The sequence below is a fragment of the Ochotona princeps genome, chromosome 5 (genome assembly GCF_030435755.1).
Source record: "Ochotona princeps isolate mOchPri1 chromosome 5, mOchPri1.hap1, whole genome shotgun sequence".
Classification (NCBI taxonomy): domain Eukaryota; kingdom Metazoa; phylum Chordata; class Mammalia; order Lagomorpha; family Ochotonidae; genus Ochotona; species Ochotona princeps.
The window spans coordinates 41,505,016-41,519,923 of NC_080836.1; the positions used below are offsets into that span (position 1 = coordinate 41,505,016).

Below are 14,908 nucleotides of genomic sequence, written 5' to 3' on the forward strand. Positions count from 1 at the left end.
AAGCTAGGGTCTGATCCACTGGCTTATTTATTTCAGAGGGCCTGTAGGTTCTCTACTTACTGTGTCTCCCACCTTCATGTGAGAGCATTTCTTCTGGTGTGGGAAGAGGGTGCTGTTGTTACAGATAGCTGTGAACGACAAGTTGACTCCTTCCGTGTCTCCTAGTACTTCCAGCTCCACTTCAGACCGCAGTTCCTTTAGTTAAGGCATTAAGAGTTAAATGAGGTCACAGCAAAATACAGCCACGAGAAGCAACTCTGAATCATGCTCATTAAACTAAGAATGAATAATGCCAAATAGGGCTTGAAATAAATTCACTGTATCATCAATCAAGCAAGAAAGTGTGCAATCAGTGTATTTCATATGTAATCAAATTGAAGATGCCATCAGTTATAAGATATGCTATTATTTTATGACAATTAAATTATGACAGATACCTGGGGACAGTTTGGCAGAATATATGAATTATTCCCATCAGTCTCAAGCAATTTGGCTTTGAAAATAATTTTATTCACTCTGAGGGTTTTGGCAAATTCTCCTTCCCTGAGTTGCGCAGCTTGGCATATAAAAGACAATTCTTTTGCTTATGTCTCAATGATAACATAAAACAACAGCTTCCTTTGCTTGTAAGTATCACTATGTCTTGGGTCCCATAAGAGCAACTGGCTGTTGCTTTGGAAAGGCTACAGAATTGCAGTAACTCTTTCAACAGTGAATATCTTCCCACTGATATCAAATTTGCACCCTGCTGCTATGTTTTGGTACATATCTGCATACTTAACTTCAAATCATAGCAGACACTTTTTGAATGTATTTTAAGTGGCAATTAAACTAACTTTTATAGTAGCAATAATGTATTTAACAAATGGAAATGATGACAGTGGCTGTCATGAATGAAAGCTACTCGTGATTGTCAACTCTCAGAACGTGGCAGTATACCTTGCTAACTCTAAGATGGACCTGATTGTACAGAGGTTGAAACCTAGGTGAAAATGGTGCTGTAAAGTCAATACTTGTACATTAGTGTTCAGACAGCTCTGGGGAGTTACAAGATTGAATTTCTCCCATCATAAAACTGACCTTTTTTTGTTGTTGTTCTTTGTTGACTTATAGGATAAAAGTATATTTTGAGGAGAAAATAGCCAAAGTTAAATACAAAATAAAGCAGAGTAAGTATTAGAATATTATTATGTTACTCTTCAGCTAATTCAGAAAATTTTGAGTACATATACCCATTGTGCAGTTAACATGTTAAAAGCACATTCAGCTTTAAACATTCAATGTGATCTGGCCAACACTATAAGAAGAAGACCCTGACATCCTCTAAATTTTACTCAGACTAAAACCATCAAGAGTTAAGACAGGAGTGTTGGGGGCCATGGAACAGCACATTCTAAGCTTAAAGAGAAAAGTGGAAAATGACCTGAAAATCTGTGGATGGCAGCACTAATGAGGACCAGTGAGTGACATAATCTAACATGGAGGACATTTCAGCACACAGAGAATCGAATTCCAAATTTGACCAGGATCATTTTGATATAAAGTCCTCCAGGAAAGCATAGAAATGTTCATTTGTATTTGTCATCATTTCACTTAGGCACTCATTGAGCATCTCCGATATGTCAGGCAAAACCGACCAATCAATGCCCTCGTGGATGTAAATGTCAACAGCAGAGCTTACCCTGGACATCTGAGGTGTTGAACACCTTTTATTACACACTTAGACAAAGAAGGCAGTTAATGGGAGAATACACATCCAGTACTGGAGGTTTTTAAAAATATTGCCACTGTACTGTAAAATTCTGACAGTTTGTAGCTCCACATTATCAGTACAGATTATCTTTCTGCCTTAGTAGAAACCAGAAGGATTTGGGCCCAGCATGATAACCTAGTGGCTGAAGGCCTTGCATTGTATGTGTTAAGATCCCATATGAACACTGGTTCATGTCCTGGCAGCCCCACTTCCCATCCAGCTCCCTGTTTGTGGCCTGGAAAAGCAGTCAAGGACAGCCCAAGTCCTTAGGACCCTATACCCATGTGGAAGACCTTGAAGAAGCTCCTGACTTCAGGTCAGCTTAGCTGTAGCCATTGTGGCCATTTGGGTAGTAAATTGGCAGATAGAAGATCTCTCTCTCTGTCTCTCCTCTCTCTGTAAATCTTCCTTTTCAATAAAAATAAATGAATCTTTTTTTAAAAAATGAAGCATTTTAGATGTCTTCTCAATGTATTATCTTCCCCATTCTCTTTGTTAACTAGAAAGGAATTCACTCAATGGGTTCCCATTTTTTTCAAGTCTTCTTAGAATACATTTAAAACTATTGGAAGAAAAATATATCATCACAGTCTATTGCATATTTTGCTATTTGAGTCATCAAGCTCCAATAATTTATAGAGCAACATTGTGTAAAACTGAGAGATACTTCTATAGAATTTTTGTTTAAGTAAATCTAGTCATTTATTATTTCAGAGGGGGAGAGAGACAGAGACAGGAAAGTCTTCATCTGTTGCTTGATTCCCCAGTTGCCCACAATGGCCAGATCTGGATTAGGTGGAAGACAGAGCAAGGAGTTCAGTCTACATGTCATTCTACATGTCACACAGAGGTAGAACCCAACCACTTGAGCAGTTCCATGGTGCATGTCAGCAGGGAGCTGGAGTTGGTAGCAGAACTCAGGCACTCTTACTTGGCATGTGTGCATCCCAACATGTGTCTGAATTGCGAGAGCAAATGCCTGCCCTTAATACTCTTTTTTTTGTGATGGAAAATAAGGTCACAAGATCTGATTCAAATATGTAGTGCCTTGATTTTTAACTACCCTGTCGTTGTGTGAGTGATTGGGGGCCATCAACTGAGCCACAACCTCTGACAGTGCAAGCAGGTGGTCAGATTGGGCTCACCTATCAGGAAGGGCAGATATTTTTGATGATGCGTTTGCTTGCTCTCTTTGAAAATGCTAGTGACCCATACTTTTCCAGAGTATCGGATTAAAGAAAAGGAGTGTGTTCTGATTCAGTGATTCTACACATTAGACCTTTAATTACTGCATGTGAGGGAGGAAGGTTTTCACAGTGTTTTCTTGACAAACTCCCCGGTCTGGAAGAATTTTAAGCATGAGGCAATGTGGATTGTTACTTTTTGATGTGACCTGAGAAAACTGAAATTTCTGAGGGTATCAGTGACATAAAAGACCCCATCCTATAATTTTAGTGGGCACATACGCAGTTCATTATTTAAGGAAATGAAATACTTGTGAAGGAAAACCTTGCTTTTCCTCTTCGGGTGATGATGGGAAAATTGATGATGTCAATCAGAGTCATTAGAGAGTTTTTCTTTTCTCCAAAAATATAACTCCAGTTTCCCCTAACGTTCATAAAAGGCATCTGTGAGAGTAATCTGGATGTGCCTGTTTATTTATTTATTTGTTTATTTATAAAATTATTTGAGAGAGAGAGGTGGTATGGGGGCAGAGATAAAATATAGAGAGCTACTATCTGTTGGTCCACTCCCAAACGCCTTCAATGACCAGAGCTGAGCCATGAGTTGAGAAGTAAATCCAGGTCTTCGCCATGGAAGCCAACAACTTGAGCCATTACCACTGCCTCTCAGGCACATTCCAACATGTGAACTACATGTCCTAACACACATGTCAACCAGTAGGTAGAATGTCCCTTTCTTCCTCCATGCCTGTTTTTGAAAGGATTCCCAGTGCCAGGCATTGTGATGCAGTGAGTTAAGCTGCCACCTGTAATGCTGGCATCTCATGTGAGTGCCAGGTTGAGTCCAAGCTGCTCTGTTTCCAATCCAGTTCCCTGCTAATGTGCCTGGGAAGGGCAATGGAGAATGCCCTGGGTGCTTGGGTCTCTTCCTATATAGGAGACCCAGATGGAGTTACAGGCTCCTGGCTTTAGCTGATCAAGGCACAACTGTTGCAGCCATTTGGGAGGTCAATTAGCAGATGACAGACCCCTTCTCCCTTTGTCTCTTTCTTGCTTTCTTGCTGTTGCTCTCTCTCTCTCCCTGTCACTTCTGCCTCTCAGCAAACTAAATGAATTTGGGGAAGAAACTCTTTTCCTGATGATTTTGATGTCATTTAGGGAACACTGTTGCAGTATATGCTAAGTATTGGCATCTGTAGCGTGTGGATCTCTGATTTGTAATTTTAAAACATATTGGGACAAGGTGGAGGAACCCACCATGTGGGGAGGGTGTGGGGAGGGGTGCGGAGAATCCCAGTTCCTACGAAATTACAACACAATGTAATTAATGAATAAACTTTAAAAAAAAACATATTGGGAGGATTTCACTCATGATTAGATAATATGTAAATAGCAAATGCTAAGAGTTTATTGCTTTATGAAAATTTACTTCTTCATGCCTTTCCTAATTCAGAATTTCATTTTTATCTGTGTGTGTGTGTGTGTGTGTGTGTGTGTGGTTGTTTGTATTTTTATGTATTTAGTAAACAAAGAGTTGATAGTTGGCCCTCCTTCAGTGATAACTGAGTTATGTAATGGGGATAAGAAATAGTCACTTGCAATTATGGATCTTATTTTAAGGGAGTAATTCTGTCCTGGGGTATTAATTTGCCAAATCAAGGCAAAAGATTGTATAAATACTAATAAAACCAAGGGAAAAATTCCCGGTTTCCCCAAAGTAGAGATCCCGAGACATGGTGTGCCTGGTATGCTGTAAGGATTTTGGTGCATAGCCAATGCTTGTGTTTTTGCTTTCATTAAGGTCTCTTCTCATTAAGCCTGCAGAGTTAGTGCTCCATATAACTCTGTTACTCACTGGTAATTTAAACTTAATTTTTTTCAGACAGAGGGCTTAATTGTATGACTCATGGAGCCTTTTCAGTCAAATTAGCATTTGCCGGGGACAGTCCTGCGGTTGGTTCTTATTATAAAAACAATTTGCATTGAAGCTCAGATTTGTGATTTTTTTTTACCTTTTGTTTGCTCTACCTGTCAGGTGGAAGATCTACAAATGATGTAAGCATAGAGTATAATTTATATTTTGGCTGCATTAACACAGAGGCATTTTTCTTTGGATAAACACTGTACCAACAAAGGAGAATGCCTCTCACTGCCTGAAATATGTCTTAGTTTTTGAAAGCCATAGGAACATGAGAAAAGAGTACCCTGTGAAACTCCATACCTCGTAGGCTGCGATGATGAGCTGGAGAACATTTCCGGAGTCCTTCTGCAGTAGCCCCACCGTAGCACCAGGAATGAGCTTCGCATAGTTCTGTGAACCAAAAGGGAGAAGGAGTCAGTGTTTGTGGTGGCAATTAAGATACGTTAGTGAGGGTTCATCCTGCTGTCTGGCATCATCTCTGTTTTCCTGGCCAGGCTAGGGGGTGCAATGGGGAAAATGGCTTCTGATAATAATAGGGCCTTTTTCCTGAAGTGGACACCACACATCATGCTACTTCTTGCCTCAAGTGGGAAATGGGTTGGCCATAGTGGCCACTAGAGAGATTGAGGGTCTGTATTTGCCTTTGTCTAGGATTGAGGTGTGCATCCCAACAGAAGTCTTAGATTTGTATGGCATCTTTGCTTCAAAACACTGTGAGCCTATATCCAGACACTTTTTTTTTCTTTTCTTTTTTAACATTGGAACCATGCATTGGCATGCATGAGCAGTGAGGGAATCAGGGTATTCTTTAGGTCATGGAGTTTGGGGGCCTTAAGTAGTAATATTGGTGGTAAAAGGGAGTGAGTGATGGAATGCTTGCTGTTAACACTTCTCTTCCTACCAGGAAGGTTGGCACTGTGCTGCGGTTGTTTAGAATGCTCCCACTTTTCATGAGGAAGTGAGTCACAATCTGATTCTAAACCTTCCATATTCTCCAGGCTTGTGGACTGTATCAGTTCAACTCCCAGTATCAGTTCAACACTCTTGGTATTGAGCCTGTTGTAAGAATGAACCATTGGAAAGAATGGGAATTTTCAGGCAGCTAAATATCACCTGTCTCTTAAACTAGACTTTTTTTTTACTTTTATTTTTGATGATGTTTATATAGTTGATTAGGGTAGGAAGGGTCAAGGATTAGAGGAAAGTGGGTGACACCTTTGATTCCAAATTTTCTCTTTCTTTTTCCTGTATCTGGGGACAGGGAAGAGACAAGGGTACAGCTGCACCTAGCCTCCCAACCACTTCAGAACACGGGGTGGGGAACCGCCACCAAATGTCATCCCAGGGTCCCCAGTGTGGAGCATGCTCCAAGGATTCTGCTCAAGCGGTTTCGATAATTCTGAAATGATGTTATCTTACCAATGCAAGAATGAGGAAATCTTTCCAAGGTCTGTTGGCTGACATAGTCCACCTTGGAGTCTCCATTCATGCAGATATTTGCTGTCAACACTTGGCTGGAGTAGCTGACCAATTTATTCTGCTTTCCTTCCTTTGGTATGATACTCAATGTCCTCTACAGGCCCCAATGTACTGCCATATTCTCTATGTGCATCTGGGCATGCTGTCTACTGCCCCATCTAAGCTACTGAGGAGGCACAGTTCTGACACATGCACTCCACAGTCAGACCACATAGCCTGTGATTTTCACCGTGGTAGGAGTTCTGAGTCTAGTGATCCAGCCGAGGGAATTCCCAAAGAAACCTCATTTGAGGTGATCCCAGACCTGACTCTTGTGTGTGCTTGCCAGTATGGGGTCCAGCTCTGTTACCCGCATTGGCCTACACACATAGTGGTAGTTAAAATTACTGGGTTAGTTCTGTCCCCAATCCTGTCTTTTACATAAAACAATCCTGCCCATAATACACCCAGCCCTCACGTATACCAGCAAAAATTGCGGCCTAGTCAGAGCAACCCCCAATAACCCTCACTAGGCCCACCTGCAGCCTGGTTTCTGTGCTTTCCAATATGCGAAGCAGAATGGTCTAGTCTGTCCCACATCCCATTCAGCTACTATATATGTCAATAGGCATTGAAGCCTAGCTCAGTCCAACTAACTCCTCTGTCCAACCCATACCCATGTTGGCAGGTGTCACCACCTGCCTTACCAGGTCCACTTCCAGCTCTGGCTATCCTGCTCACCAGTGGGAGTTGCAGCCCATCAAAGTGCCCACAGTTTCCCTACTAGGCCTATTCCCAATCCCAGAACTTGTACTCTCCAGGTGGTACTGCAGTCTAGCTTAACAGGATTTGCTCCGAGTACCACCACTTGCCAGCTGATGCCGTGGCAAAGCCCAACCATCTTGCACTAACTCTAGCTCATGAATGCACAAGTCATTTAGCCTAGCCTGGCCCTCCCCCTAACCCAGCTCATGTGCAGGCTAACAGATGTTATAGTCCTACTTGGCTAGGTCGGTCCCCAGTCCCAGTTTTCATGCTCACCAGTGGGAGCAGCTCCAAGAAGGGGAGCCCTAACAGCCCCTCTACTGGGCTTGAACCACCCCCTCTACCCCAGTCTCACATGGGTGGGTGCTGTGGTCAAGTCTGGCCTGGTGGATGCTGTGGTCAAGTGGGTACTGTGGTCAAGTCTGGCCTGGCCTGCTTCACCTTGGCATTGGCCTGCAGGTTCTGTAACCTAGCCCAGCCCAGGCAGCCCCCGGTTCCAGCTCATGCTGGTGGGTGTTATAGCACAGCCCAGTCCAGCCAGCTCGCAGTCCCAGTCCTAATGTTAATTGGCTGGTGTTGTGACCTGACTTGGCCTGTCCTGTACCCCATCCTGGTTCTCAAATCCGCTGGTGATTATCATGAATTGACCCAGCGGCCTGCTCGCAGATCTGACCCACACATATGTCAGCAGGTACCATAACCTGGCCTGGACTGTACTGCTCTTTGCCTTGGTTCTTGCACTCACCTGTAGGAACAGAGGAATTCCCCAAGCTCCTCTAACAGTTCTCTTCCCAGTGGCAGATATCGCACACACTAGTGGGTTCGTGGCCCAGCCTGACCTGGTCTACCTCCTGTCTCACAGGAGCTTGCCCAACCAGCTTGCACTAATTCTGGTTCTTACTGTTGGGTGCTACAGACCAGCTATACCTGAACCACACCCAGACCCAGCTCTCACATAGCTTATCGGAAGCCAAGACCTAGCCCAGCCTGTACCATATGCACCCTGGCTCTCACAAGCACCAGTGGGTGCTGGAGTCTAGCCCAGTCTTGCACACCACAGACACAGTCCACATCCATGCCAAGGAACACTGCAGTCATGTCCAGCCCAGATCACTGCACCCATTCTGGCTCTTGTAGTTACCAGTAGGAACTAAAACCCAGCTGCGGCATCCTCTTAGTTTCCAAACCAGGTTTGTTTCCAGCTACAGATCTTGCACGTGCCAGTGGTTGCTCTGACCCAGCTTGGCATAGCCTATCCTCTGTCATGAACTTTGCCATTGGATGCTACAGCCTGACCAGGCCAAACTCTGCCTGCAACTCCCACCCCAAGTCCCAACTCCTGCTGGCAGGTGAATTCAGCCTAGCTCTGCCCAGTCTGCTGCCTTCCCTGGCTCATGCAAACTGATAGGTAGAATAACCTAGTCCAGCATGACCCACACTCTAGCCTGGCTCCTGCATATACCAGTGGGCTAAGGTTGGCCTGACCTTTCCCAGTCCACACCCCTCCAGAACCAACCCACACACTTACTGGCGAGTAGACTGCCTTGCCTGGCCTGACCAACACCCAGGCCTAAAGCACATGCCTACCAGCAGGAGCTACATCCCAGCAGTGGAGTTTCCCAAGTCCCCCCACCAGGCCCACTTCTATACCCAGATCTCACATGTGTTGGTGGGTACTAGACCCTTAGCCAGCATAGTCTGCCCCCTTCGTCCCAACCTTTGTATGAGCTGGTGGATGTTGTGGTCTGGCATGCCCCATCCCCTATTCTTGGATGCACCTGCAGATGTTGTAGCTTGGACTAGCCTAATCTGATCCAAACTCCAGTACCCATTATTGGGGAGGACTCCATGATCATGCCTAGCTCAGCACATCACCACTCCTAGCTCTTAAGCAAGCCAGTGGAAATTGCAGTTCATGGGGTGGGCCCATATATCTCCAACAAGATATTCCCCAGACTTGGTTCTCTCATATACTGGTTAGTATTGTGGCCCAGCCTAATGTGACCCATGCCCTGTTCCAACTCTCATTGGTATGTACTGTGATCTAGCCCTGCCAGCTAGGCCCCCAGCCCTAGCTTTAGTGTGCACCACAATGTGTTCTGCAGTAGTCAATGCTAACTGGCCCAGCTCAGGTCTCCCACGTGAGCTGGTGCATCATTCTGACCCAGAAAGGGCCTCCAGCTTCCCCCTCTAAACCACTCAGTCTCATCCCCTTTGCTTATGGGCAAGTAGAGTGGCCTTGTCAATAGAAATCCTTCTGAAGCCATTACTTACCTGTAACATACTCCCTCAGTGGTCTTCCCTCCCACCTATCTCCTTGCCCCTTTCACTGATCAACCCACAGTCCTGGTGCCCAAGAGCACATGGGTTCTGCAGCCCAGCCTTCTTAGCTGATCTTCCAGTGAAGTGGTGTGCTGGGCTGGAGCTCTGCCCACCCACTAGGATCCCAAGCTCCTGGCATGTGTGCTGGCCTTGGGACCTTACCCCTCCATGCATCCAAGGTCCAGGCCCTTTCAAAGTTCCCCAAGCCCGGCACACCAGTACACCAGGCCAGCATGCTAATCTAGGATCCTCCCCTTCCCAACCATTCTGGGACCATGCACGTGGAAAATCCCCAGGCTCCACTCCACCTGCCTGTAGTGAGCCCCGGTCACCCCTGCCACCATCCCCCATCCTCCCTTCCACCCCCACAATTCTGCATCCCCCAAGAGCTGACTTCTGGGTATCCGGGCACAAAAGGTGGTAGTGGTAGGCCTGGCAGCAAAACATTTTCAAGTGACAAGTTATGTAAGTGTGTGAGCCACAATCCACATCCCAGTCTTGTTAAACAAAGACTCTCAAGAACACTTTTTTTGTTTCCTTGAAGGCACAGAGCTATACTTATCAATGTTCACTATTATTCTATAATGATCAAAGGCTGTTCAAAGCCAAGGAGAGATCACACCTGTACCAAGTGGCCCCTGATGGCTATGCTTTTCTTTCTTGCATTTGTTTTTAAATACGTTTAACTTTCTCCTTGTTAAGTGCTAAGGTGTCACTGCCCACTAATTACTCATTTATTCATTTACCGTTGCATTCAACAACATCCATTAAGTAGGCTTAATGTGTTGTGCTGCATCGACAAGACACAATGGCTTTTTCTGTCAGCTCTGGTCTTCTAAGTTTCTGTGTATTGTGAAATTGCATGAATGAGTTTATTAAAATTGTATGTAGAAATAGGTTTCAACTAAAGGATTCAGGGCATCTTGAGCAGTTCAAATGGAATTTTGATGTTCTATCTTATTCCAAAGATTTAAGTAGCTTAGAAAACTCACACACTCAAGTAGCATTAATACTTATCATTAATTGCCATAGTGATACAAAGTAATTAGATCATGATAAGGGATGCCAAGAGGAAGAACCAATGCTGCCAGGAGTACTTTGGTGCCATCGGAATATAAGGTGCAGGCTGAAGTTCCTGGTCACTTGCTGGAGGTGGGCATCTGGATAAATCCAAGCCTTTTAATTCATCTTGTATGAAAAAAAAATGAGCTTCAGTTTTGATGGGTAGGTTGTGCAGTGTTCTTCCTATTTCAGTGTTAATAATCCTGTGAAAGTTTGAAGTTGCTGGAATCTGAACTCTTAAATGAGTCAGATGTTGCTTTGCTTTGGCACTGTGTTTTATCATGTAGAGGGCTTGCAGGCAGTAATCCAAGTACCTTTCCTCACATTATTCCATACTCCACTTCATGGCCTGCTGACACAGAACCCTTCTGTTGTCGTGAGCCAGAACTTGAACAGTCTGAGGGAGACTTGGTTCACTGACTTACCTCTTCGAATAAACACATGTCATGAAGGGCTGTGAAGCATGCAACCTGCGGTTAACAGTGAATACCTAAAGAGGAACTTCAATTTCACTCAAGTGGAGCTGGAATGTGTGTGTAAATTTGACTGATCTCACAAGGGAAAGTAGAGGGAACCTTCGGAGTTTGAAAAAGAAAAGTTGAGACCCTTTTGAGAAAGAATTTCCAGGCTCTTGGTTTTGTGTGAAACAATCATCCTTGAAAACCTTGCTGGTATCCCCAAGGATGAGACATGATGGGATTTTCTGCAAGTGTTAGTTCAAGTGGCCTCCAAACTTGGGGTTAATTATTGGCTAACAAAGCCGACCCCATCCACTTCCTCAGACATAATTATGATCCTGCATGTGGTATGACATTTGGCATTTGGCTATTAGGATAAGTGGTTAACATTAATTGCATTTGATGATTGCCACTAGAGTGAGGGTATAAAGGAATTGGCAGCCAGTAGCAGTAACCAGTTGTAGCACTGACAATTGTGGGGAGGAAAGCTATTAATTAATTTCTGGATGTTGATTCCTCCTCCCCCACCAAAAAAGCTTTTCAGATAATTAGCTAAGAACGCAAGCAGTTTGGCTCCCTGGTTGAACACTGGTAAGAAAATTATACTTTAAATCTTGTATTATGATTACTGTAAATATCATGTATCAAATGCCTTCCTTTCATTAAAGTTCTAAAGTGCTATTAGAAATGGCCATGATTAAACATGTTGAACATTAGAAAAAGGATGATTTTGCTAACCTGGATGGAATGAATGAGAGCATTGTAAGTCTAAAAGATGATGCTTGGATGTTAAAAATCAGAAACACTGCAAAGATGCTGCTACATGAGCCAATGAAAACGGTAAGCTCCTGTGCTTGGGCTTGACTTCTGTTATCTTTATGTGATTATCCTCATTAGGGATTTTCTCCCCTGCTCCTTGCCATGCCACCCAGGAGTTCCTGAGGTTGCTTTTCTCACTCTCTTTCTGACGACCTTCATTTTCAGAACCTCCTTCTTTAAGCCCTAGTTATTGGCTCATTCTGTCCCATCTCAAAAGTGATCACTCTGTCATCCAGCAGTCGGCATTTGCTCCCTGGAAACTTCCCTGTGAAGGAGAAAGGGCCAGAAACAGAGCAGGCATTCATGGAATAGGCAAGCAGGGAAGGACACAGAGGAGAATGCCTGAATTCACATTGCACCTTTTGGGCTCCTCCCAGGGAGTCTCCAGGTGCCTGCAGCGCTGGGTCGGGTTGCCAGAGCCAGATGTCAGGTGTGCGCTCATGCTATGCAGACGGCTGGGGATCCTGCAGTCATGCGCACCTGCTGCTCCCTCCCCACCACCACTCCATACTTGTGTTGGTTGGCTTGCTCCTCCAAACTACTCTGGCTGAGGACCTTGGCAAATTCTTTCTGGCTTTTGTGTTATCTTGGCATCCTCACCCCAGGAAGGGACAGCCCCTGCCATGACCTCTTTCCTATTGGAACTTCTTAGAACTCTGATTCGTATTAACCATGTGATTGCTGAGGATCTTTTCTTGGTTTCTGCCTTGGATGGTGACTCTAATCTGAACCTGTGAGTCCTGCTCTTGTGGCATTTCTACTGCAGTCTCATACTTAGATTCTGTGCCTCCTTGCGGGCCCATCAGCCTATAGAGACCACACTACCCTGGCTCCTCGATAGAAGCTGGGCTAGCAGAATTTGAGTTGCCACATAGCAGATAATGCTGTTTTTCTTTTAAACAATTTTTACAATTTCCTTTTAAAATTTTTAAATTTTATCTGAAAGCCAAAGAGGTGAGGGAGGGGTTAAGGGAAGAAGGGAGAGAGAGAGAGACAGGGAGAGAGAGAGACAGATAGGGAGAGAGATAATTTCCCTCTGCTGGTTCATTCCCAAAATACCCATAAACTGACACGTGGAACTCAAACAAAATACCCATAAGCCTAACACCTGGAACTCAAACAAGGGCTCCTGTATAAGCAGCGGGGATCCAAGTCTTTGAGCATCACCTGCTACTCCTTGAGGTGTGCATGAGTAGGAAGCTGGATCCGAGGATAAAAGGGCTGAGATTCAAATCCAGCATTCTGCTATGGGTTGGGAAAGTCCCGGGTAGCAGCTTAACTGCTGCATCAAATATATGTTCCCAATAGTGTGTTTAAATGAAGAATTTGGAAAATCAAATGCTTAGAGCAATCAATCGCTTCTCTTTAGATCTTGTGCTTACTTAGCTCTTTCTCTGTTGATTCACTAATGTAATGCTGATATCAGTAGTTTTTATTGTTAAGTTTTTATTTATAAATACATAGCAGATTTCATGAATTTCATAAAATGCAATGAAAAGACATATCTGATAAAAGATTGTGATCTGAAATATATAAAGATTTCTTAAAACCCAACAATAGGGCCCGGCGGCATGGCCTAGCGGCTAAAGTCCTCGCCTTGAACGCACCGGGATCCCATATGGGCGCCAATTCTAATCCCGGCAGCTCCACTTCCCATCCAGCTCCCTGCTTGTGGCCTGGGAAAGCAGTCGAGGATGGCCCAAAGCTTTGGGACCCTGCACCCATGTGGGAGACCCGGAAGAGGTTCCTGGTTCCCGGCATCGGATTGGTGCACACCGGCCCATTGCAGCTCACTTGGGGAGTGAATCATCGGACGGAAGATCTTCCTCTCTGTCTCTCCTCCTCTCTCTGTATGTCTGACTTTGTAATAAAAATAAATAAATCTTAAAAAAAAACTCAACAATAAAAAAGAAACCAGCAGCAGCAATAATAATTGAATTAAAACCGAGTCAAAGACTTTGACAACTCAGCAAAGAAAATATAATGATGACAAATAGGCATGTGAAAAGACACTTTTCATGTCTTTAGAACATGCCAGTTAAACAAAATGAGGTACCATAGCACACTTACTAATGAAAGGCCAAACTCCAAGTGACTGACAATGCCAGAATGCTGGGAAGGATGTAGAAAAAAAGGAACTCTTATGCATTGCTAATGGGAATGCAAAATGACAAAGCCACTGAGGAAAACAACTGGCAATTTCTTTCAAAACTAAACATATACTTATTATACGACCCAGCAATCAAACTCCTTGGTATTAACCCAAAGGATTTAAAAACTTATGTCTATACAACAGCCTGCCTACAAATGTTTGCAACCATCTTATTTGTAATTGACAAATCCTGGAAGCAACTAAGAGGCTCTTCAGTAAATGAATGGACACATAAGCTGTGATACATTGCCACACTGGAATGTTTTTTAGTACCAAAAGTAAATGAGCTCTCCAGCAAGAAAAAGACATGAAGATAACTTACATGCACATTACTAAGTAAAAACCTGATCTGGAAATGCTCCATGTTCTAAAATGCCAATTGTCTGACAAAAGCAAAGGCTATGAAAATAGTAAAAATAACAGTAATAGTCCAAGACTGAAGTGGAAGGGAGTGGGGAACAACAGGTGCATTATGTCTAGGACAGTGGAAATACTCTCTGTGACACTATAATGGTGTACACATATCATTTTACCTTTGTCCAAATACACAGGAAGGGTAGTATTATGAGTGAACCCTAATGCAAACTATGGACTTTGGGTGATAAAGCTGTATTAACATGGGATCATTACCTGTAACAAACGTTAATGCTCTGCAGAGGTCATTGATAATGACAGTGGCTATACCTGTACAGGGGTATTTGGGATAGCTCTATACCTTCCATTGAAATTTGTTGACAGTATCTATGTGTTAAAAAAGAGTCTACTAAGAATTCCTGTCCCAAAGGATATGATTGTGACAGTGTAGAAGGAATTACTGAATAGGAGGAAGTATTCATGGCATGTATCTAAATATCTAAACAACCCTCACATACCAGGAAAAAGGTGTCAAGAAAATGGTTATACAGGAGGACAGGAGGAGGCTTGTTTCCTAACCCTGGAGACTACCGGTACCTCACCAAGTACTATCAGTATGGGCACCAAGGACTATATCCCAAAAGCCAAGTAGATCACAGG

The 14,908-nt window shown here is 43.8% G+C and overlaps 1 protein-coding gene across 1 annotated transcript in view; it reads right to left on the bottom strand.

Moving 5' to 3' along the window:
- Positions 1–14,908, bottom strand: part of ITGB6 (integrin subunit beta 6) — a 131,125-nt gene that overhangs the window by 26,893 nt on the left and 89,324 nt on the right. The window contains exons 12-13 of the mRNA XM_004577134.4: positions 5,159–5,248; positions 61–195 (exon numbers count right to left, since the gene is read on the bottom strand). Coding sequence (XP_004577191.2) covers positions 61–195; positions 5,159–5,248 — 225 coding nt within the window. The remainder of the gene's footprint in view (positions 1–60; positions 196–5,158; positions 5,249–14,908) is intronic.